The 25,154-nt window shown below is 39.6% G+C and overlaps 1 protein-coding gene across 1 annotated transcript in view; it reads left to right on the top strand.

Moving 5' to 3' along the window:
- MCCC2 (methylcrotonyl-CoA carboxylase subunit 2) overlaps positions 1-22,198 on the top strand; it is a 248,697-nt gene extending 226,499 nt beyond the window's left edge. Inside the window, exon 17 of the mRNA XM_053701441.1 lies at positions 21,968-22,198. Coding sequence (XP_053557416.1) covers positions 21,968-22,085 — 118 coding nt within the window. The 3' untranslated portion in view covers positions 22,086-22,198. The remainder of the gene's footprint in view (positions 1-21,967) is intronic.
- Positions 22,199-25,154: the final 2,956 nt, after the last annotated feature.

Here is a 25,154-nt window from a genome sequence, read left to right as displayed (position 1 = left end):
TATTCTCTCTTATGTAATGATATACATTATATATATATAGGCAGAGTCCGGCTCACTTGTATGTTGTTATATCACTATAGAGCTTTTTGATGGAATTATTAAGAAATATGTTAGAACTAGGAAGTAAATAAATTATGGACGTATTACACATGCATGTGTATATTCTTAGATGTCATATTGGGGACAAGATTACCACACATATGTGATCTTAGATGCTATATTATGGATATAATTTATACAGGTTCTATAAATATAAATAAGGGTATTTCTTGCCTCCACTTGTGTGTGTAAGCTAGACCTAGTATGATTAAACATAGCCTAGATTACTTAACAAAAGTTTTACAGGAATGGGTTAAGGTCTAGTTCTGCATTGAGACCCTCGGTGTCAGACTACCAAATTCAAATATAAGTTGGGCTTCTTGATATAGTAGTTTCTTTTCGTAGTTTCCACCCTTCCAATCTTTTTCTACCTTTTGTATACCCCAGAATTTAAACCATTTTACATCACTATTGTGTTTCTCTTTAAAGTGTTTTGATAAAAGATGTCCTGCAAAACCTATTTTTATGTTGTTCATGTGCTCTCTATTTCTATCATGTAATATTCGCTGGGTTTGTCCTAAGTATTGCTTTTTACAAGGACATTGAAATAAATAGATGATTCCTTTGCTCGAGCATCTGATGGTATCAGTAATATTATATTTAAATTCTCTAGTATTTGATGTTATATCTTTTTTTTTTTTAAAGTTGCTTACACATAAGGAGGTTGATAGGTTACATACTGTGTTTTTCTTTTTTGGGAATTAAGAACCTGGCCACCAGGAGGAGGCAAAGATACCCCAGCCAAAGGCTTAAATACTCCTCCCACTCCCCTCATCCCCCAGTCATTCTTTGTCTTTCGTCCCAGGAGGTTGGCAGAGAAGTGTCAGAAATTATTTTGTCTCTTATGGAGGGTAGTACTCTTTGGCATGGCAGTTTTAAGTAATCCTGTCAGTCTCTCAGTGAGGGCTTGGATGAAAGTTAGAGTCCGGAGATGCAGGGAGAGTCTTTCTGCGAAACCATCCCGACTCATGTTAACAGCTCCTCAAGCAATCCGCGTTGTCTAACTTCGCTCCACTGCCTGCTTTCTTCTCTCAAGTCCATGGCAGAGGCGATGCTACTATCCGTCACACTTGAAGGGGCGTATTCCTTTTCCACAGCATAGATTCCGGTAAGATCGTTTAATTTTACTTCTTTGTGAATGTACTGTAATGCAAATGTTTCCTGAGAGGCTACCACCTTGCGGGTCTAACTATAACATAAGGTTGAAAAATAACAAATCAGGGGAGCGCTACAAAAAGGCAGCTATATAAGAGATCAATAATACTAAATAAATGTATAAGGAATTTAACACAGAAACAATATTTCTTAAAAAACCCAATTACTAGAGACTTGCAGTCAGCAAGGAAAGAATTTATACAGAGTTGAAACCTAAGTCAAATTTTTACCCTACAAATGAAAAAGGAAAAAATGTTGAACTCTTTGAAAAATTTGTAAAATAAGATATCGCAACTTTAAAAATAGATAAACCTAGAAGATCAAATTTAACCCAAAAAGAACAAGAAATATTAAAACAACTTAAAAATAATAAAAATGTGGTAATAAAGCAAGCGGACAAAGGGGGCGGGATCGTTATTTTAAATTCAACAGATTATTTCAAAGAATCTGAGAGATTATTGAATGATGAAAGTACATATAAAAATATAAAACAAAATCCATTGAGTAAACAAAAAAAGAGAACTGGAAGTATTATTAAAACATACATACAAGAAAGGTATATTAAATGGGAAAGAATTGGAATTTCTTATTGAGAAACATCCAAGAAATCCTGAGTTTTACTACTTACCCAAAATACATAAGAGTCTCACCAATCCACCTGGGAGACCTATTATCTCGGGTATCCAATCTCTAACTTCAAATCTGTCACAGTATATCAACCTCTTTTTACAAAATTATGTAGTGAAGCTTGAGGCCTACCTTAAAGACTCAACTGATCTCCTTATTCTATTATCAAATATTGAATGGAACAATGAATATTTCCTTATAACTTGTGATGTATGCTCTCTGTATACAAGTATTAAACATGAAATAGGAGTTGAAGCTATAGACTATTTTTTAAATAAAGAGAGAGACATGCGTTTAGAACAAATAGATTTTATTAAACAGTGCATCGAGTTCATTTTAAAAAACAATTATTTTAATTTTAATGGCCAATTTTTCCTCCAAGTTCAGGGTACGGCGATGGGCACCAAGTTTGCCCCATGCTACGCGAACCTATTTATGGGTTATCTAGAAGATAATGTCATGTTCAGCGAGCCTTGGGGGGCAAACTTGGTACTCTATCGCAGATTCATCGATGATATTTTTATTATTTGGAGGGATGACATAGAATTATTTGAATTTTTCATGGATGACCTTAAAGACAAACATTTTGGTCTAGATTTCACCTATGAAATCAGTAAAACCCATATAAACTATTTAGATTTAGATATAGACATAGATGGTAATTTATACACTAAAACTCATTTTAAAGCAGTTGATTTGAATAATTATGTACATAATGGACAGTTGTCATTTAAAAAGATGGGTTGATAACATACCTAAGAATCAGTTCACAAGAGTGAGAAAAAACTGCTCTAGACTCATTGACTTTAAAGCACAAGCTGATCAACTAGAAATTAAATTCAATCAAAGGGGATATGATAGAAAATTGATAAAGGAAGCTAGGGAACTAGCAAGAGGAAGAGAAAGAACTGAACTACTAAAAAGGAAACCCAAAATAGATGAAATGAAAGATACATTATGAACACCCTTTATCACTGATTATAACATAAATCACAAGGAATTAAGAAATATTTTCAATAAACATTGGTACATACTCCAAAGGGACCCTATTATGGGTGAACTCCTTCCAGATAGACCAGAGAGTTTTTAAAAAGGCCAAGAATTTAAAATCTATATTAGCACAGAGTGTTCCGAGGAAACCAAGCAATACATATATAGAGGTTGATATGCACAATAAAAAAACTGATGGGCTGTTACCCATCCATTGGGTATAAAGCATGTAGTTTTAGTAATAAAACCAAACCGGTAACATCCAGCTCAACAAACAAAGAGTATGAGATGAGAGATTGCATTAGGTGTACAGATAGGAATGTGGTGTACTTAGCACAATCCCCTTGTAAAAAACAGTATTTAGGGGAGACCTCCCGCCCCCTGAAAGATAGAATAAGGTAACATCTCCCCAAAATAAAGCATGGGTTCGAGAGACACTTGCTATCTCGCCATTTTAAAGAGTGTCATGACCAGAGTACAAGGGGTTTCAAATACTGGGGCATAAGAAAAATTAAAGGAGACCCAAGGGGGGGGGGGGGGGGAGACATAAATAAAAATGTGTTGAGGGCAGAAGCGGAACTGATTTTCTTATTTAAAAGTTTAGAACCAAGGGGACTTAATGTTGTTAGATTTGAATTCCATTACGGAATGATCAATATTAAGAGGGAACACCATAATTTGAGCACTAGCACTAGTTATCACATTATTGAGAAAATAAAGTAGAAATTTATTTTAAATATTTAGGCAAATATATATTTATCCATATACAAGTATAAGGGCAGAAGCACAATTACATTTTTCATTTAAAAGTTTAGAATCACAGGATTTTAATGTAAGCAGGATTTGAATTCCATTATGGAATAACAATAGAGGGAATATCATATTTTTAGCACTGGCACTAGTTATTACACTACTGAAAAATTTGATATTTATGTACACAAATATATATATATATATATATATATATATATTCTATATAAGGGGAATATATTATTATTAATATACAAAACATTATTTTCACTTTCACAATAGATAAAAATGCATTTTGAGTCATGATCTTTTATTGTGAATATTTAGCCCACTTTTGTATTATTATCTTAATATATCTAACTTTGATTGTATTAATATCTTAATATATGTAACTGTTTTTAAATCCCTTCTACCTCTTATGAATAGTAATAGATTTGTTTTGTCAGAGTTGTTTTTGAAGAAGTTGTTTTTAATATACAAAAACATTGGCCCCAAGAAAAAGTTTTAAAGTATGGCTATAACAAATGACTACAACTTTAAGAAAGAATTGAAGGAAGAACATCAATTAAGAAATTGACGGATAAATAGGGGAGTATGGGTAAGAAAAGTTCCATCTTGAAAAAGGCTGTAAAGCTGAAACTCGTAGATGATAAGCCATTTCTAACTCTAGGATCAGAGCGCTCTGATGAGTTCAATGCAACAAGTGTTTGATACATTCATGTTGGATACTTTGTATACTTGATATACTTTACTTAAAGATCTCCTTTCATCAACCCGGTAATCCACTCCTTCCATTTGTTCATTCAAAACCGGTGACCTGAACACGTGACCCGGAACTAGGATCTGGAAAAAGCAACCCGCAGTAAAGAACGGCAGAGTCTTGAAAGGTGATACGCCGGATCTAAGGGCAAGCTAAGTCACGTAACAATAAAGCGGAGAAATCTATAAGGATTTCGGATTCTGGGAAAAGTGAGTCACGGACTAAGCAGACATCAGGAACGTAAAGTATTGAAGCTGTGTGTATCTCACTATATTGCATCCATTAACAGCAGAACTTTTACCCTACCCCTCCCTACATGCTAATTACAAGGGAATACTATAACAGATCATTTGCTAGCAGTGATTCATGAAATTGTTATAGACTACCTGTTTGGATATAGAGGGTCTTAGTTCCGGACAGCCCACATCTTTTTGATAGGGGCCATTCCTTTCTCACATTTTTAATCAATTTTAACACATTTTTACACTATTTTACATTGTTTACCACCGGTGGTTTTATGTAATATTATTGCCTTGAATTATTAAATATATATATATATATATATATATTGTATATAAGATTTTTTTATAGATGAGATTTCTCTTGTTAAGTGTGTTCAGTCCACGGGTCATCCATTACTTATGGGATATATTCTCCTTCCCAACAGGAAGTTGCAAGAGGATCACCCAAGCAGAGCTGCTATATAGCTCCTCCCCTCACATGTCATATCCAGTCATTCTCTTGCAAGTCTCAACAAAGGAGGTTGTGAGAGGAGATAGGAGTTTTTTACTTAATTATTCTTCAATCAAAAGTTTATTATTTTAAAATGGCACTGGAGTGTGCTGTTTTTTCTCTCAGGCAGTATTTAGAAGAAGAAAATCTGCCTGCGTTTTCTATGATCTTAGCAGACGTAACTAAGATCCACTGGCTGTTCTCGCACATTCTGAGGAGTGGGGTAACTTCAGAAAAGGGAATAGCATGCGGGGTCCCCCGCAAATGAGGTATGTGCAGTATAATATTTTCTAGGAATGGAATTGACTAAGAAAACACTGCTGTTACCCATATGATGTAAGTACAGCCTTTAATGCAGTAGTAGCGACTGGTATCAGGCTGATAAATGTATGCGCAGTTGAGTTATTTTCTAGGGACTAGAATTTGACTGAGAAAATACTGTTAATACTGAAATAAATGTATGAGCCTTAACTGCAGTAGAAGCGACTGGTAGCAGGCTTAGTGATAACTTTACATAACACTGGAAAAGTTGTTTTTAAAACGTTTACTGGCATGTTATTCGTTTTGTGAGGTACTTTGGTGTTAAATCTTTTTGGGCATGATTTTTTTCCATATGGCTAACGTTTATTTCTGCATAGAAACCGTTGTAACAGGTCTCCCACTGTTGTAATATGAGTGGGAGGGGCCTTTTTTTAGCGCCTTGTTGCGCAGTTAAAATTCTAGCACAGTCTTCCTGCTTCTTCCTCCTTGATCCAGGACGTCTCCAGAGAGCTCAGGGGTCTTCAAAATTCATTTTTGAGGGAGGTAATCAGTCACAGCAGACCTGTGACAGTGTGTTTGACTGTGATAAAAGCGTTAAATCTGAAATTGATTGTCCGTTTTTTGGGTATTGAGGGGTTAATCATCCGTTTGCTAGTGGGTGCAATCCTCTGCTAAATTCATACATTTACTGTTAAATTTGTTGGCTATAACTGAATTAGTTCATTGTTATTTCAACTGTGACAGTTTTTTTTGTGTTTTTAAAAGCGCTGAAGCGTTTTTTTTTTCTATTGCTTGTAAATTTATTGAAAGTTTTTTTCCAAGCTTGCTAGCCTTCACTGCTAGTCTGTTTAAACATGTCTGATACAGATGAATCTACTTGTTCATTATGTTTAAAAGCCAATGTGGAGCCCAATAGAAATATGTGTACCAATTGTATTGATGTTACTTTAAATAAAAGTCAGTCTTTACTGGTAAAGAAATTATCACCAGACAACGAGGGGGAAGTTATGCCGCCTAACTCTCCTCACGTGTCAGTACCTTCGCCTCCCGCTCAGGAGATTGTGGCGCCAAGTACATCAAGGCCCTTACAAATCACTTTACATGATATGGCTAATGTTATGAAAGAGGTATTATCTAATTTGCCTGAGTTAAGAGGCAAGCGCGATAGCTCTGGGTTAAAGACAGAGCGCGCAGATGATACGAGAGCCATGTCCGATACTGCATCACAATTTGCAGAACATGAGGACGGAGAGCTTCATTCTGTGGGTGACGGATCTGATCCGGGGAGACCGGATTCAGAAATTTCAAATTTTAAATTTAAGCTTGAGAACCTCCGTGTATTGCTAGGGGAGGTGTTAGCGGCTCTGAATGATTGCGACACGGTTGCAATCCCAGAGAAATTATGTAGGCTGGATAAATACTATGCGGTGCCGGTGTGTACTGACGTTTTTCCTATACCTAAAAGGCTTACAGAGATCATTAGCAAGGAGTGGGATAGACCCGGTGTGCCCTTTTCCCCTCCTCCGATATTTAGAAAAATGTTTCCAATAGACGCCACCACACGAGACTTATGGCAGACGGTCCCTAAGGTGGAGGGAGCAGTTTCTACTTTAGCCAAGCGTACCACTATCCCGGTGGAGGATAGCTGTGCTTTCTCAGATCCAATGGATAAAAAATTAGAAGGTTACCTTAAGAAAATGTTTGTTCAACAAGGTTTTATATTACAGCCCCTTGCATGCATTGCGCCCGTCACTGCTGCAGCGGCATTCTGGTTTGAGTCTCTGGAAGAGGCTATTCGCACAGCACCATTGGATGAGATTATGAGCAAGCTTAGAGCCCTTAAGCTAGCTAATGCATTTATTTCGGATGCCGTTGTGCATTTAACCAAACTGACGGCTAAGAACTCCGGATTCGCCATCCAGGCACGCAGAGCGCTATGGCTTAAATCCTGGTCAGCAGATGTCACTTCTAAATCTAAATTGCTTAATATTCCTTTCAAAGGGCAAACTTTATTCGGGCCCGGCTTGAAAGAAATTATTGCTGACATTACTGGAGGTAAGGGTCACACCCTTCCTCAGGACAGGGCCAAATCAAAGGCCAAACAGTCTAATTTTCGTGCCTTTCGTAATTTCAAGGCAGGAGCAGCATCAACCTCCTCCGCTCCAAAACAGGAAGGGACTGCTAATCGTTACAGACAGGGTTGGAAAGGCAACCAGTCCTGGAACAAGGGCAAGCAGGCCAGAAAACCTACTTCTGCCCCTAAGACAGCATGAAGAAAGGGCCCCCTATCCGGAAACGGATCTAGTGGGGGGCAGACTTTCTCTCTTCGCCCAGGCTTGGGCAAGAGATGTCCAGGATCCCTGGGCGTTGGATATCATATCTCAGGGATACCTTCTGGACTTCAAAACTTCTCCTCCACAAGGGAGATTTCATCTGTCAAGGTTATCAACAAACCTAATAAAGAAAGATTTCTACGATGTGTACAAGACCTCTTAGTAATGGGAGTGATCCACCCGGTTCGGCGGACGGAACAAGGGCAAGGTTTTTACTCAAATCTGTTTGTGGTTCCCAAAAAAGAGGGAACCTTCAGGCCAATCTTGGACCTGAAGATCTTAAACAAATTCCTAAGGGTTCCATCGTTCAAAATGGAAACTATTCAAACCATCCTACCCATGATCCAAGAGGGTCAGTATATGACCACAGTGGACTTAAAGGATGCCTACCTTCACATACCGATTCACAAAGATCATTATCGGTACCTAAGGTTTGCCTTTCTAGACAGGCATTACCAGTTTGTAGCTCTTCCCTTCGGGTTGGCTACGGCCCCGAGAATTTTTATAAAGGTTCTGGGCTCGCTTCTGGCGGTACTAGGACCGCGAGGCATAGCGGTGGCTCCGTACCTAGACGACATTCTGATACAAGCGTCAAGTTTTCAAAATGCAAAGTCTCATACAGAGATAGTTCTAGCATTTCTGAGGTCGCATGGGTGGAAAGTGAACATGGAAAAGAGTTCTCTGTTACCACTCACAAGGGTTCCCTTTCTAGGGACTCTTATAGATTCTGTAGAGATGAAGATTTACCTGACGGAGTCCAGGTTATCAAAAATCCTAAATGCTTGCCGTGTCCTTCATTCCATTCCAAGCCCATCAGTAGCTCAGTGCATGGAAGTAATCGGCTTAATGGTCGCGGCAATGGACATAGTGCCATTTGCGCGCCTGCATCTCAGACCGCTGCAACTATGCATGCTAAGTCAGTGGAATGGGGATTACTCAGATCTGTCCCCTTTACTAAGTCTGGACCAGGAGGCCAGAGATTGTCTTCTCTGGTGGTTGTCGCGGGTTCATCTGTCCAAAGGAATGACTTTTCGCAGACCAGATTGGACGATTGTAACAACAGATGCCAGCCTACTAGGCTGGGGTGCAGTCTGGAACTCCCTGAAGGCTCAGGGATCGTGGACTCAGGAGGAGAAACTCCTCCCAATAAACATTCTGGAATTAAGAGCAATATTCAATGCTCTTCTAGCTTAGCAACACTGAGGTTCATCAGATTTCAGTCGGACAACATCACGACTGTGGCTTACATCAATCATCCGGGGGAGTGGGAACTTCACCCGGAGGTGTTTGCTCAACTGATTCTTCGTTGGGGCGAACCGGAGCTGGATCTCATGGCATCTCGCCAGAACGCCAAGCTTCCTTGTTACGGATCCAGGTCCAGGGACCCGGGAGCGGTGCTGGTAGATGCACTAGCAGCCCCTTGGGTTTTCAACATGGCTTATGTGTTTCCACCATTTCCGTTGCTACCTCGACTGATTGCCAGGATCAAACAGGAGAGAGCATCGGTGATTCTGATAGCGCCTGCGTGGCCACGCAGGACCTGGTATGCAGACCTAGTGGACATGTCGTCCTGTCCACCATGGTCTCTGCCTCTGAGGCAGGACCTTCTAATCCAGGGTCCTTTCAACCATCCAAGCCTAATTTCTCTGAGGCTGACTGCATGGAGATTGAATGCTTGATTCTATCAAAGCGTGGTTTTTCGGAGTCGGTTATTGATACATTAATACAGGCTCGGAAACCTGTTACCAGAAAAATTTACCATAAGATATGGCGTAAATATTTATATTGGTGTGAATCCAAGAGTTACTCATGGAGTAAGGTTAGGATTCCTAGGATATTGGCTTTTCTACAAGAAGGTTTAGAAAAGGGTTTATCCGCTAGTTCGTTAAAGGGACAGATTTCTGCTCTGTCTATTCTTTTACACAAACGTCTGGCAGAGAATCCAGACGTCCAGGCTTTTTGTCAGGCTTTGGCTAGGATTAAGCCTGTGTTTAAAACTGTTGCTCCTCTGTGGAGCTTAAACTTGGTTCTTAAAGTTCTTCAGGGTGTTCCGTTTGAACCCCTTCATTCCATTGATATTAAGCTTTTATCTTGGAAAGTTCTGTTTTTGATGGCTATTTCCTCGGCTCGTAGAGTCTCTGAGTTATCTGCCTTACATTGCGATTCTCCTTATCTGATTTTTCATTCAGACAAGGTAGTTCTGCGTACTAAACCTGGGTTTTTACCTAAGGTTGTTTCTAACAGGAATATCAATCAAGAGATTGTTGTTCCATCATTATGTCCTAATCCTTCTTCAAAGAAGGAACGTCTTTTGCATAATCTGGACGTAGTCCGTGCCCTGAAGTTCTACTTACAGGCAACTAAAGATTTTCGGCAAACTTCTTCTCTGTTTGTCGTTTATTCCGGTCAGAGGAGAGGTCAAAAGGCTTCGGCCACCTCTCTCTCTTTTTGGCTTCGTAGCATAATACGTTTAGCCTATGAGACTGCTGGACAGCAGCCTCCTGAAAGAATTACAGCTCATTCCACTAGAGCTGTGGCTTCCACCTGGGCCTTTAAGAATGAGGCCTCTGTTGAACAGATTTGCAAGGCTGCAACTTGGTCTTCACTTCATACCTTTTCAAAATTTTACAAATTTGACACTTTTGCTTCTTCGGAGGCTGTTTTTGGGAGAAAGGTTCTACAGGCAGTGGTTCCTTCTGTTTAATGTTCCTGCCTTGTCCCTCCCATCATCCGTGTACTTTAGCTTTGGTATTGGTATCCCATAAGTAATGGATGACCCGTGGACTGAACACACTTAACAAGAGAAAACATAATTTATGCTTACCTGATAAATTTATTTCTCTTGTAGTGTGTTCAGTCCACGGCCCGCCCTGTCTTTTTTTGAGGCAGTTCTAAATTTTAATTAAAGCTCCAGTCACCACTGCACCCTATAGTTTCTCCTTTCTCTTCTTGTTTCGGTCGAATGACTGGATATGACATGTGAGGGGAGGAGCTATATAGCAGCTCTGCTTGGGTGATCCTCTTGCAACTTCCTGTTGGGAAGGAGAATATGTCCCATAAGTAATGGATGACCCGTGGACTGAACACACTACAAGAGAAATAAATTTATCAGGTAAGCATAAATTATGTTTTTCTGCTATTTCATATAGAGTCTTTACTTGTGTCAACTCTTATTATTATTGATCTCTTATATAGCTGCCTTTTTGTAGCGCTCCCCTGATTTGTTATCTTTCATTTATATCTATTGAAGTGAATGGGATTTCACTTTGTTAGGGGAAGCTAGGCTATTTCTATAGGGTTTTTTGATTGTTTATAACATAAGGTTCTCAGTGAGTCTCCTTTAGTATCTTGGAATCAAGGGTTAATATCTCCTGTTATGTGATTCAACCTGCTTATGTGTGATGGTTCAATGTTTGGAACATTGAGGCCTTTGGAAGTGACGCAACCTTATGGTTGGGCGTGCTTTTTTGGACTGTATGGTTCACCTTGTGGTCGGGCGTGGTTATATTTCGTCCTCCATTTCCGCATTTTCGACCGTGTGGCGAAGGAGAAATTCTAGTCCGCAGGGGTCTGGTCATAGGAGGTGGTGAGTGCCCCAGCCATTGTGGGTGTTAGGTGCCGTTTGCGTTTTACTTCTTTAGTCCATATTTACATATCCTCTATCCAGTTATGGAGGATTCTGATGCTGAGACTGTTCAAATTTCAGATTCAGTTATGGAGAATTCTGATACTGAGACTATTTTAATTTCAGATTCTGTGTCCGGTGAAGAATCCGGATTGGCCTCGTTGACGCATGTCAACCAGTTCTGTTCTGTATGCCATATGAGAGCGCCTTGATCCTCGGACTCAGGGAATCAAGGGTCAGCTGGGGGTCCTCTGGGGGTCCAGTCCTCCGAGAGGCGAGTTCCCTACCGCTCCATACTTCTACACATGCGTGTAACCCAGTTTATGATTATTCCTCCATGCAGGGCGGCTTGTTCCCCCCCGGAGGTTGCAGCACATTTTCGCTACCATGTACTTTTGACGATTATTCGACTGCAGAGTCCAGACGATTATGCGTGATTGTGCTTGTGCCCTATTGTGCCGGGTCTACAACCTTGGGGAGGGCCTGTGCAGTTCCCTGCATGTGTAACTGTCCCTGAGTGTTGTGCCTTTCGTTACAGAGTCGCATGCCTTCACGTGTTACTCAGACATGTTTTTCAGTCATTAAATGACCCTATCCTTCTCGGATACAGGAATTTTCAGTCTGCTTCGAATGGTGCTCCTCATTAGACATGTGGGGATGATGTAATCTCCTGACTGTTCTTTCTTGAGATCCTTCCCAGTTTTTTTGTTGGAAGCTTAGGGCTCCGTGTTGGCTGGTCCTGTGCTAGGCCTGCTTTCTTATTGAGCGTTAACCTAAGGGTTGCCTTTTATTTTCCTTTTATCTGATTGGGATGTCTTTTATTTTGTTTATTGGTATTCCTTCGGGAATCTTAAACTGGGATCGATACTCTGTTACTTCTGCGGAATTGTTTTTGGGAACATGTTAGTCCTATGTTTGTCTGTTTTCTATTCTTCCCCTCTGCGGGAGGATTCATGCAGCTTGACGGTTAGGTCCCGGGTTGCAGGCTGGTCCTGATGGGTTCGATTATGTCTTGTGGCTGTTCAGACACGTGGCGCCGTTCTGATTGGCTGGTCCGGTCAAGGTGCGGAGTGCTCATTGGGTCAGTGGTGTTTCCGCTGCATCACTCTCTCCTTGCGTCTGGTAATGTTGGACCATAGTGTGTCCTGAGGCTGTTAGAGAGTCTAGGAGCTCTAGTGTCGTTGTACAACTTTTACCGCCTTAGCTCCTTTGGAGAGTGGGACTTCGGCAAGAGGTGGTCTCTTCCTTAGGTTGGGACTTGCAAGTTTTTCTCGTTATCCGGGTTGATCTGGATATTACATTATTGCCCCCTGTGGTCTGGGTTGTTATATCAGACGGGGTGTTAGGTCTTCAGGTATTGTTTGTTTAAACAATCGGGGGCTCGGACCGGTTTCTCCCTGGGGCTTCTGGTTGCTGTATCTCTCTCAGCATTTTCCCTTGTGGATCCCCTTGTGGGTTATTACCGGATTTTAGGCTCCAGGGCTTATTTAGGGTTCCCCTGTTTACTGGGAACTTGGGCTATGTCCTTTTTCTCGGATTCCTTGACCTGGTCTTGGTTGGCCAAATTTTCTGAGTACTGTTGCTCATTAGGCTTGTTTTGTCACGTTTTCTGAGTTCCGTTGCTCTTTGAGCTTGTTTTGCACCTTAGGTGGTTCCCTTGCTCAGCTTGTTGTAGTGTCCATTGTATTCACTGCTTTGCAGGTGAATGGATTTGCAGTGTCCCTACTGCTACTATTGCACAATGATTGTGCATTAGCAGGCTAGTTTTTTGGGAAACTTTTTCCAACAGGGCTTTTGCGTTGGGGGTTGATCTCTCCTTTAGCCTGTGGCTTCATGCCTTGTGGAAGGTGCTGCGTCTTAGTTTTTTTCCCCTTCTTGGGTGAGAGCTTATTCTTCTTTTTATGGAGATGTGGTCCTTTTTTAGGGCTTCTCCTGGATTTAGGAGATGGGAACTGTGAGTTTCCCTAGCAGAGAGGGATATTCTCTCTGGGGTGTTACGCCCCATATGGAGTCTTACTGGCTCCGTGTCGAGACTGGTTGGACCTTTTTGCTAGAACCTTTGGGTCTACGGTCCTGTTGCCTGTTCTAAGGGGTCAGGGTGTACCCGTGCTCTGTTGGATTGTCTGTGGCCATTTTTCCGCTCGTCTTTGAGCTGGTTTTGGGGTTCTTCTGTTCCCTGTTCAGAGCTGTCATTGCTGGGGCTAATCCAGCTGAGAGTGGGTTCTGAGAGACGTTGTTTGAAGGGTCGGGTTGTACCCTTGCTCTGTGTCTTAGCTGTGGCCATTCTACCGCCAGTCTTTGGGCTGGTTTTGGGGTTCTTATGTTCCCCTGTTCAGACCTGCTGTTGCTGGGGCTGCCCCGGCTGGGAGTGGGTTCTGAGAGACGTTGTCTTCTCCAGAATCTAGGTGGGCATAGTAGCTAGTTCCATAGGCTTACAGGCTGGGGATCAAGGATTGCTTCACCTCGGGTTCTGGGTATCACCTCTCTCTCTTGGGGGGCCTCGTGGAGGTTATGTGCTTTCCCCCTTTCTTGGGAAGACCTGTGGTAGGTCTGGGGGCCTGGATTGCCTAAGGTGTGCCCTCTATCTGGGAGCTGTCTTTTGCAATCTGTTCTTTTGCTGGCCGTTTTTACTTCTCAGCAAATATTATCTGTGTCATCTTGATGATGGCGGCGTGTTCTTGACTTTTTTTGTAGCGGAATACTTCAGTATTCTTAGCTTGGACGATGTGAGGACTCTGTTGTCTTTTGGTGCTCTTGCACGAGGTTTGAGAGACCGGTTCTCTGTTACTACGCTCGGTTCTATACCTCCTGTTTCTTTCATGTAATTAGCAAGAGTCCATGAGCTAGTGACGTATGGGATATACATTCCTACCAGGAGGGGCAAAGTTTCCCAAACCTCAAAATGCCTATAAATACACCCCTCACCACACCCACAATTCAGTTTTACAAACTTTGCCTCCGATGGAGGTGGTGAAGTAAGTTTGTGCTAGATTCTACGTTGATATGCGCTCCGCAGCAAGTTGGGGCCCGGTTTTCCTCTCAGCGTGCAGTGAATGTCAGAGGGATGTGAGGAGTATTGCCTATTTGAATGCAGTGATCTCCTTCTAAGGGGTCTATTTCATAGGTTCTCTGTTATCGGTCGTAGAGATTCATCTCTTACCTCCCTTTTCAGATCGACAATATACTCTTATATATACCATTACCTCTACTGATTCTCGTTTCAGTACTGGTTTGGCTATCTACTATATGTAGATGAGTGTCCTGGGGTAAGTAAGTCTTATTTTTTGTGACACTCCTAGCTATGGTTGGGCACTTTGTTTATAAAGTTCTAAATATATGTATTCAAACATTTATTTGCCTTGACTCAGAATGTTCAACTTTCCTTATTTTTCAGACAGTCAGTTTCATATTTGGGATAATGCATTTTAATTTAACATTTTTTCTTACCTTAAAATTTGACTTTTTCCCTGTGGGCTGTTAGGCTCGCGGGGGCTGAAAATGCTTCATTTTATTGCGTCATTCTTGGCGCGGACTTTTTTGGCGCAAAAATTCTATTTCCGTTTCCGGCGTCATACGTGTCGCCGGAAGTTGCGTCACTTTTTGACGTTATTTTGCGCCAAAAATGTCGGCGTTCCGGATGTGGCGTCATTTTTGGCGCCAAAAAGCATTTAGGCGCCAAATAATGTGGGCGTCTTATTTGGCGCGAAAAAATATGGGTGTCACTCTTGTCTCCACATTATTTAAGTCTCATTTTTTATTGCTTCTGGTTGCTAGAAGCTTGTTCTTTGGCATTTTTTCCCATTCCTGAAACTGTCATTTAAGGAATTTGATCAATTTTGCTTTATATATATGTTGTTTTTTCTCTTACATATTGCAAGATGTCTCACGTTGCATCTGAGTCAGAAGATACTACAGGAAAATCGCTGTCAAGTGCTGAATCTACCAAAGCTAAGTGTATCTGCTGTAAACTTTTGGTAGCTATTCCTCCAGCTGTTGTTTGTATTGATTGTCATGACAAACTTGTTAATGCAGATAATATTTCCTTTAGTAAAGTACCATTGCCTGTTGCAGTTCCTTCAACATCTAAGGTGCAGAATGTTCCTGATAATATAAGAGATTTTGTTTCTGAATCCATAAAGAAGGCTATGTCTGTTATTTCTCCTTCTAGTAAACATAAAAAATCTTTTAAAACTTCTCTCCCTACAGATGAATTTTTAACTGAACATCATCATTCTGATTCTGATGATTCCTCTGGTTCAGAGGATTCTGTCTCAGAGGTTGATGCTGATAAATCTTCATATTTATTTAAAATGGAATTTATTCGTTCTTTACTTAAAGAAGTCCTAATTGCTTTAGAAATAGAGGATTCTGGTCCTCTTGATACTAAATCTAAACGTTTAAATAAGGTTTTTAAAACTCCTGTAGTTATTCCAGAAGTTTTTCCTGTCCCTGATGCTATTTCTGCAGTAATTTCCAAAGAATGGGATAATTTGGGTAATTCATTTACTCCTTCTAAACGTTTTAAGCAATTATATCCTGTGCCGCCTGACAGATTAGAATTTTGGGACAAGATCCCTAAAGTTGATGGGGCTATTTCTACCCTTGCTAAACGTACTACTATTCCTACGTCAGATGGTACTTCGTTTAAGGATCCTCTAGATAGGAAAATGGAGTCCTTTCTAAGAAAAGCTTATCTGTGTTCAGGTAATCTTCTTAGACCTGCTATATCTTTGGCTGATGTTGCTGCAGCTTCAACTTTTTGGTTGGAAACTTTAGCGCAACAAGTAACACATCGTGATTCTCATGATATTATTATTCTTCTTCAACATGCTAATAATTTTATCTGTGATGCCATTTTTGATATTATCAGAGTTGATGTCAGGTTTATGTCTCTAGCTATTTTAGCTAGAAGAGCTTTATGGCTTAAACTTGGAATGCTGATATGGCTTCTAAATCAACTTTACTTTCCATTTCTTTCCAGGGTAACAAATTATTTGGTTCTCAGTTGGATTCCATTATTTCAACTGTTACTGGTGGGAAAGGAACTTTTTTACCACAGGATAAAAAATCTAAAGGTAAAAACAGGGCTAATAATCGTTTTCGTTCCTTTCGTTTCAACAAAGAACAAAAGCCTGATCCTTCATCCTCAGGAGCAGTTTCAGTTTGGAGACCATCTCCAGTCTGGAATAAATCCAAGCCAGCTAGAAAGGCAAAGCCTGCTTCTAAGTCCACATGAAGGTGCGGCCCTCATTCCAGCTCAGCTGGTAGGGGGCAGGTTACGTTTTTTCAAAGAAATTTGGGTCAATTCTGTTCACAATCTTTGGATTCAGAGCATTGTTTCAGAAGGGTACAGAATTTGTTTCAAGTTGAGACCTCCTGCAAAGAGATTTTTTCTTTCCCGTGTCCCAGTAAATCCAGTAAAAGCTCAAGCATTTCTGAAATGTGTTTCAGATCTAGAGTTGACTGGAGTAATTATGCCAGTTCCAGTTTCGGAACAGGGGATGGGGTTTTATTCAAATCTCTTCATTGTACCAAAGAAGGAGAATTCCTTCAGACCAGTTCTGGATCTAAAAATATTGAATCGTTATGTAAGGATACCAACATTCAAGATGGTAACTGTAAGGACTATGTTACCTTTTGTTCAGCAAGGGAATTATATGTCCACAATAGATTTACAGGATGCATATCTGCATATTCCGATTCATCCAGATCACTATCAGTTTCTGAGATTCTCTTTCCTAGACAAGCATTACCAGTTTGTGGCTCTGCCGTTTGGCCTAGCTACAGCTCCAAGAATTTTTACAAAGGTTCTCGGTGCCCTGCTGTCTGTAATCAGAGAACAGGGTATTGTGGTATTTCCTTATTTGGACGATATCTTGGTACTTGCTCAGTCTTTACATTTAGCAGAATCTCATACGAATCGACTTGTGTTGTTTCTTCAAGATCATGGTTGGAGGATCAATTTACCAAAAAGTTCTTTGATTCCTCAGACAAAGGTAACCTTTCTGGGTTTCCAGATGGATTCAGTGTCCATGACTCTGTCTTTAACAGACAAGAGACGTTTAAAATTGATTACAGCTTGTCGAAACCTTCAGTCACAATCATTCCCTTCGGTAGCCTTATGCATGGAAATTCTAGGTCTTATGACTGCTGCATCGGACGCGATCCCCTTTGCTCGTTTTCACATGCGACCTCTTCAGCTCTGTATGCTGAAGCAATGGTGCAAGGATTACACGAAGATATCTCAATTAATATCTTTAAAACCGATTGTTCGACACTCTCTAACATGGTGGACAGATCACCATCGTTTAATTCAGGGGGCTTCTTTTGTGCTTCCGACCTGGACTGTAATTTCAACAGATGCAAGTCTCACAGGTTGGGGAGCTGTGTGGGGATCTCTGACGGCACAAGGAGTTTGGGAATCTCAGGAGGTGAGATTACCGATCAATATTTTGGAACTCCGTGCAATTTTCAGAGCTCTTCAGTTTTGGCCTCTTCTGAAGAGAGAATCGTTCATTTGTTTTCAGACAGACAATGTCACAACTGTGGCATACATCAATCATCAAGGAGGGACTCACAGTCCTCTGGCTATGAAAGAAGTATCTCGAATTTTGGTTTGGGCGGAATCCAGCTCCTGTCTAATCTCTGCGGTTCATATTCCAGGTGTAGACAATTGGGAAGCAGATTATCTCAGTCGCCAAACGTTGCATCCGGGCGAATGGTCTCTTCACCCAGAGGTATTTCTTCAGATTGTTCAAATGTGGGAACTTCCAGAAATAGATCTGATGGCGTCCCATCTAAACAAGAAACTTCCCAGGTATCTGTCCAGATCCCGGGATCCTCAGGCGGAGGCAGTGGATGCATTATCACTTCCCTGGAAGTATCATCCTGCCTATATCTTTCCGCCTCTAGTTCTTCTTCCAAGAGTAATCTCCAAGATTCTGAAGGAATGCTCGTTTGTTCTCCTGGTAGCTCCGGCATGGCCTCACAGGTTTTGGTATGCGGATCTTGTCCGGATGGCCTCTTGCCAACCGTGGACTCTTCCGTTAAGACCAGACCTTCTGTCACAAGGTCCTTTTTTCCATCAGGATCTGAAATCCTTAAATTTAAAGGTATGGAGATTGAACGCTTGATTCTTGGTCAAAGAGGTTTCTCTGACTCTGTGATTAATACTATGTTACAGGCTCGTAAATCTGTATCTCGAGAGATATATTATAGAGTCTGGAAGACTTATATTTCTTGGTGTCTTTCTCATCATTTTTCCTGGCATTCTTTTAGAATACCGAGAATTTTACAGTTCCTTCAGGATGGTTTAGATAAGGGTTTGTCCGCAAGTTCTTTGAAAGGACAAATCTCTGCTCTTTCTGTTCTTTTTCACAGAAAGATTGCTATTCTTCCTGATATTCATTGTTTTGTACAAGCTTTGGTTCGTATAAAACCTGTCATTAAGTCAATTTCTCCTCCTTGGAGTTTGAATTTGGTTCTGGGAGCTCTTCAAGCTCCTCCGTTTGAACCTATGCATTCATTGGACATTAAATTACTTTCTTGGAAAGTTTTGTTCCTTTTGGCCATCTCTTCTGCCAGAAGAGTTTCTGTATTATCTGCTCTTTCTTGTGAGTCTCCTTTTCTGATTTTTCATCAGGATAAGGCGGTGTTGCGAACTTCTTTTGAATTTTTACCTAAAGTTGTGAATTCCAACAACATTAGTAGAGAAATTGTGGTTCCTTCATTATGTCCTAATCCTAAGAATTCTAAGGAGAAATCGTTGCATTCTTTAGATGTTGTTAGAGCTTTGAAATATTATGTTGAAGCTACGAAATCTTTTCGTAAGACTTCTAGTCTATTTGTTATCTTTTCCGGTTCTAGAAAAGGCCAGAAAGCTTCTGCCATTTCTTTGGCATCTTGGTTGAAATCTTTAATTCATCTTGCCTATGTTGAGTCGGGTAAGACTCCGCCTCAGAGAATTACAGCTCATTCTACTAGGTCAGTTTCTACTTCCTGGGCGTTTAGGAATGAAGCTTCGGTTGACCAGATCTGCAAAGCAGCTACTTGGTCCTCTTTGCATACTTTTACTAAATTCTACCATTTTGATGTATTTTCTTCTTCTGAAGCAGTCTTTGGTAGAAAAGTACTTCAGGCAGCGGTTTCAGTTTGAATCTTCTGCTTATGTTTTTCGTTAAACTTTATTTTGGGTGTGGATTTTTCAGCAGGAATTGGCTGTCTTTATTTTATCCCTCCCTCTCTAGTGACTCTTGTGTGGAAAGATCCACTTCTTGGGTAGTCATTATCCCATACGTCACTAGCTCATGGACTCTTGCTAATTACATGAAAGAAAACATAATTTATGTAAGAACTTACCTGATAAATTCATTTCTTTCATATTAGCAAGAGTCCATGAGGCCCGCCCTTTTTTTGTGGTGGTTATGATTTTGTATAAAGCACAATTATTCCAATTCCTTATTTTATATGCTTTCGCACTTTTTTTCTTATCACCCCACTTCTTGGCTATTCGTTAAACTGAATTGTGGGTGTGGTGAGGGGTGTATTTATAGGCATTTTGAGGTTTGGGAAACTTTGCCCCTCCTGGTAGGAATGTATATCCCATACGTCACTAGCTCATGGACTCTTGCTAATATGAAAGAAATGAATTTATCAGGTAAGTTCTTACATAAATTATGTTTTCTCCTGATCTAGGGGTAGTCCCCCCTTCTCTGTCGGGACCCATTTGGGCCCTTGTGAGCTGGGCTCGCTATGGGGGGTTTCCTTTTATGGATTTTGTGACCTTTAGTTTTTTTCTGTCGGCTATTCCTTTAGAGATTTAGGCTGGTGTTCCCTTCTTTAGTAAGGGGTGAGTGGTAAGGGACCGACTGTTGGGAGACAGTGTCTCCTGGAGGCCTGCTGGCTCAGTTGAGTCTGATTGGCGGTGTCTAGCTAGGCTCTGGACTACCTGCGGGTCAGTGTCCTCAGGGCTTTTCTTTTCAAAGTTTTCTCTGCTTTGGACGAAGCTGGGGTTTTTATGGGCATTGGTTTCAGGCTTGGAGCCCTTAGAATGGGCCGCCTATTGTACCCTCCATTCTTGGCATTCAGTGTCCTCTTCAGCTTGGGTATTGTTTTCCCAAAAGTAATGAATGCAGCTGTGGACTCTTTCCATTTAAGAAGAAAAACATAAATTATGCTTACCTGATCATTTCCTTTTCTTCTGATGGAGAGAGTCCACAGCTCCCCACCCGTACTTTTTCTGTGGGGCATCCTTCTTTTATTCTTCGGGCACCTTTCACCCTGATATTTCTTCTACTGTTCCTTGTCCCTCGGCAGAATGACTGGGGGATGAGGGGAGTGGGAGGAGTATTTAAGCCTTTGGATGGGATGTCTTTGCCTCCTCCTTGTGGCCAGGTTCTTAATTCCCAAAAGTAATGAATGCAGCTGTGGACTGTTTCCATCAGAAGAAAAGGAAATTATCAGGTAAGCATAATTTATGTTTTTTGTGAACTGTAATGCTAATGCAATGTTTGTATTCTATGAGAGTTTATAATCATTGTTTACATAATGTGTTTACTTAAAATAAAACATTAGAAAAATATGATAAACTTCATTTCTGGTAACAATCATATATGCAAAATAAAATAGTATTTTTTTTTATTTTATTTTTTTTTCTATCTACTTATTAACAGCTTATGGGAATCGTTCCAAATGTATAAAGTATAAATTGATTTAAGAAATAATCTTGTGAAAGCACAATTGCTGTAAAAAGCTTTGATATAAGAATCAATTCCTACCCCAATTTGGTCATTTAATGTGATTATAAAGGTTAATTTGATGATATTACTCTTATAAAACAAGTATAACTCTGTCTCAATCATTAGAGACGATATACCTTTAAAATACAATTAAATGACCAACCAATTAGATTTGAGCACTGGGTATTTAAACCTGTGTGTCACTAACTGTTTTATGGACTATGAGTACGGCTCTCCTAGCCGAAACGCGTTAGTCTGTTTCTTTTGGGGGTTGCCCCACATTCTCTTTTTCTTTTGTAATAATATTTTAATGGAATACCAATAAAGTGCAATTTTATACTAATATTTTGGTGCCTGGCAAGCTCTCTCTTTTTTGTCTTAAAATAAAATAGTAACCTATAATAATTAAAAAATACACCAAAGTTCCTTGTATCAGTGCTATTGTAATATAAAGCATTTTCAAGGCTTCTGAAATAATTTTATTCATGAATTTATTTAACAATTTCACCATTGCTTGACAGATAAAGATAATCCGCATTCAAGTGGAAAACAATACATATTGTACTAAGAAATTTTTCTATTTTATTAAGATGTTTTGTTTAATGCTGTAGATGAATAAATAAAAAAAACTGACTAATGTCCCTTTAATTTGTGTAATTTATAGCTGGGTGGTGAAAATGTTGTGCTGACAATTCATTTTATTTTTTACCCAACAGTATACCTACATTTATTGAAAATGTTATGGTGTCTCTTGAAAGTGATGATGGTTTAATTATTTTTCATTCGTTCCTTTCTTATCGTCCTCCCTTTTCTTTCTGTTCTTTTCATTCTTGCCTTCTTTTCGTTTCCTGTTTTGTTAAATGAATCTGATTTATTCTTTGCTTTCTTGTAATTTCAGGTTGTGGGATGATGGCATTATTGATCCAGCTGATACCAGGCTGGTTTTGGGTTTGAGTCTCAGTGCAGCCCTTAATGCACCAACACAGAAAACCCAGTTTGGAGTATTTCGAATGTGATCTACTTTTGTTCAAAATGAATTCAGCCTCACTGCTAGAGACAAGAAAAATCAATGGACTTAAATGTTCTAAGATATTGATATAATGTAAAATAAAAAAACTTTTATACAACATTAACTTGTTCTCGCTTTGTCAGCAAAATGGAACATATAGAATAAACAATACCAGGGTCATAGATAGCCTTGACTTATAAGTCAATTGAAATATGCAGGTGAAGTAGGGACAACATCAGATGTCCGTGACCTTTTACCTTTATGGCATTCTGGTAAGAGCATATTTACAAGAATGGTTGACCTGCCACACTTCCATGGTGATTAAAGACATGAAACCCACACATTGTATTTCATAATTCAGATATAGCACACAATTTTAAACAAATTTCCAATTTACTTCTATTATTTTGTTTGCTTAGTTCTCTTGGTATCCTTTGTTAAAAAGCATACCTAGGTAGGCTCAGGAGCTGGGAGCTAGCTGCTGATTGGTGGCTGCACATATATGCATGTTGTTATTGGCTTTACAGCTAGCTCCCAGTAGTGCAGTGTTGTTCCTTCAACAAAGTATACCAAGAGAATGAATCAAAATTCATAATAGAAGTCAATTGAACAGTTCTTTAAAAATTAGTGTTCTGAATCATGAAAGAACAAATCTCGGTTTCATGTCCCTTTAAACACTAAATACATTTTATAAACTTAGTATTGATGTTATCCTTCACTTCCTTCTAGTCATGGGGGCAACCATGTTGAAATATGGCGGCACCCATAATTAGAGGGATGTTCATGAAATGTATTCAGTGTTTAAAGGAACACTAAAGTCAAAATTAAACTTTTATGATTCAGATAGAGCATGCAATTTTTTTTTTTAAATATTTATTTATAACCAACAATGAATACAATATCCATATCGGCAAAAAAAAAAAAAAAAACAAGAGATATTTCAGTTTGTCATACATGTTATGATAACAGAGAAGAAAAGAAAACGAGAAACAATATCAACCAAACATGAAGTATATATTATAATTCATATATATAATAGATTAACCTGAATTATCCACCTATTTGGTCATTACTCATTGTTGGAGTTTTTTTATTTTATTTAAATTAAAACAAAACAAAACAAAAACAACCCGAGAGGAAAAAAAAAAAAAAAAAAAAAAAGGGGAGGGAGGGGAAAGGGAAGGTGGCCATCTCTCATTCATCTCGCCCAGCTACCAGATGCCTAGTAAGATTAGTTCAGAATTTTGAAATGGGAAGATCATATATTCGTTTTCATTTTCAGGGAGTGATTTAATATATACTGCCCATTTATTGAAAAAATTCCTTATGTCCTCTTCATTGTCTATGTCTGTATCTTTTTGTTCTAATAAGCATTGTTTTTTTAGACAGTTTTGGATTTCGCATACGCTGGGCGCTGAGCGCGTTTTACATTTTTTACAAATTAAGTATCTAGTGGCTAATATCGAGACGGAGATCAAGTTATCATTGGGGTGGCGTTCAGTTAAATTATCGTTACATAATATAATTTGATATAGGGTAAGAGTTACAGGGGGAATTTTCAGCACCTTATTCAACCAATATTCAAGCTTGCACCAAGTATTTCTTACTTTTGGACAGAACCAAAGCATGTGTTCTAAGTTGGCTGCCGGGAATGAGCATTTGGGGCATTTATCGAAGCCTGAGTTGTGAACCCTGCGACCCGTTTCCGGAGTAAAATATGCCCTATGAAGAATTTTGATATGTGCTTCCCGCCAAGTAGCTGAGAGAGTTGTTTTTTTCACTTTGCTTATAGAATGTTGCACTATTTTTGAGTCTACCCTATTTTGTTCTGACAGTGAAGTCCATGTTAGAGCAAGTCTTGCTAAATTCTGGTTGCCCCTGCTAATAGCCAAAAGATGATAGCATACAGAGATAGAAATCCGATCCACAGTCGTAAGTGTAAGCCAATTTTCAAGTTTACCTAATTTCCAAGACCATCCTACCTCTCTAGTTGTTTCCAAGAAATAATGCCTTATCTGTAAATAAGCAAAGAAGTCTTTGTTGGGTAAGTTATATTCCCCTTTTAGTTTTTCAAATGTTTTAATGGTTTTTCCGTCCCCATCTATCAGTAAGATCAGTTTATTTAATCCATTATTGTGCCATCTATTGAAGACCTCAGACTGTAGACCGGGTTGAAACTTTGGGTTCCCTATCAAGGTGAGGTGTTTTGAAATTTTAGGGTTGAAAGATAAAAGCTTTGATATTTTCCACCAAGCCCTGATAGGGTTGGATATAGATTTAAGTCTTTTAATTTCTAGGGGTAGCTCTTTAGGAGGGGAGTGTAGGAGTGCTAGGGGAAGATAAGGATCGCAGACATTACTTTCAAGATGGTTATTTAGGATATAATCCTTAGATAAGATCCAGCTACTAGCTATTCGTGCCAAGGAGCTGAGGTTGTATGCTCTGATATCTGGCAGTGCCATACCTCCAGAATCGCATGGGAGAGAGAGTTTTTTAAGGGAAATTCGTGCTTTTTTCCCTTGCCAAAGAAATTGGCTAATCAAGCTATTGATTAATCTTACATCCTTTTCGTACAGGATTACTGGGACATTCAGAAGTATATAAAGGAGTTTCGGGAGAAGAACCATCTTAAATATTGCCACTCGACCCGAGACCGAGAGTGGAAGTGTGTGCCAGGTTCTCAGCTTTTCTTTAATTTGCCTAATAATAGGGGGTATGTTAAGTTCATATAGTTTGTCGGCATTCACCGGAACATTTATTCCCAAGTATTTAAATGAATCTGTTATTCTCTTGAAAGGATTTTCTGTACAAGAGTCTTTATCCCTACGGATCCAGAGAATTTCTGACTTAGCTGTGTTTATTTTGTATCCTGAGAAGGTACCAAAATGGTCTATTATTTGCATAAGTTTTGGGATGTTAATTTTAGTGTTAGATATATATAATAGTACATCGTCTGCATATAGGCCGATTTTCATTTCATGATTTGAGATCTTAATTCCTTCCAAGTTTTGTCTTACCATGATTGCCAAAGGTTCAATGGCCACGTTGAACAGGAGAGGGGAGAGAGGACACCCCT

Source organism: Bombina bombina, chromosome 2 (genome assembly GCF_027579735.1).
Source record: "Bombina bombina isolate aBomBom1 chromosome 2, aBomBom1.pri, whole genome shotgun sequence".
Classification (NCBI taxonomy): Eukaryota; Metazoa; Chordata; class Amphibia; order Anura; family Bombinatoridae; genus Bombina; species Bombina bombina.
Note: the sequence above shows the minus strand (reverse complement) of the source record. Positions and strands in the feature narration are given on the sequence as shown.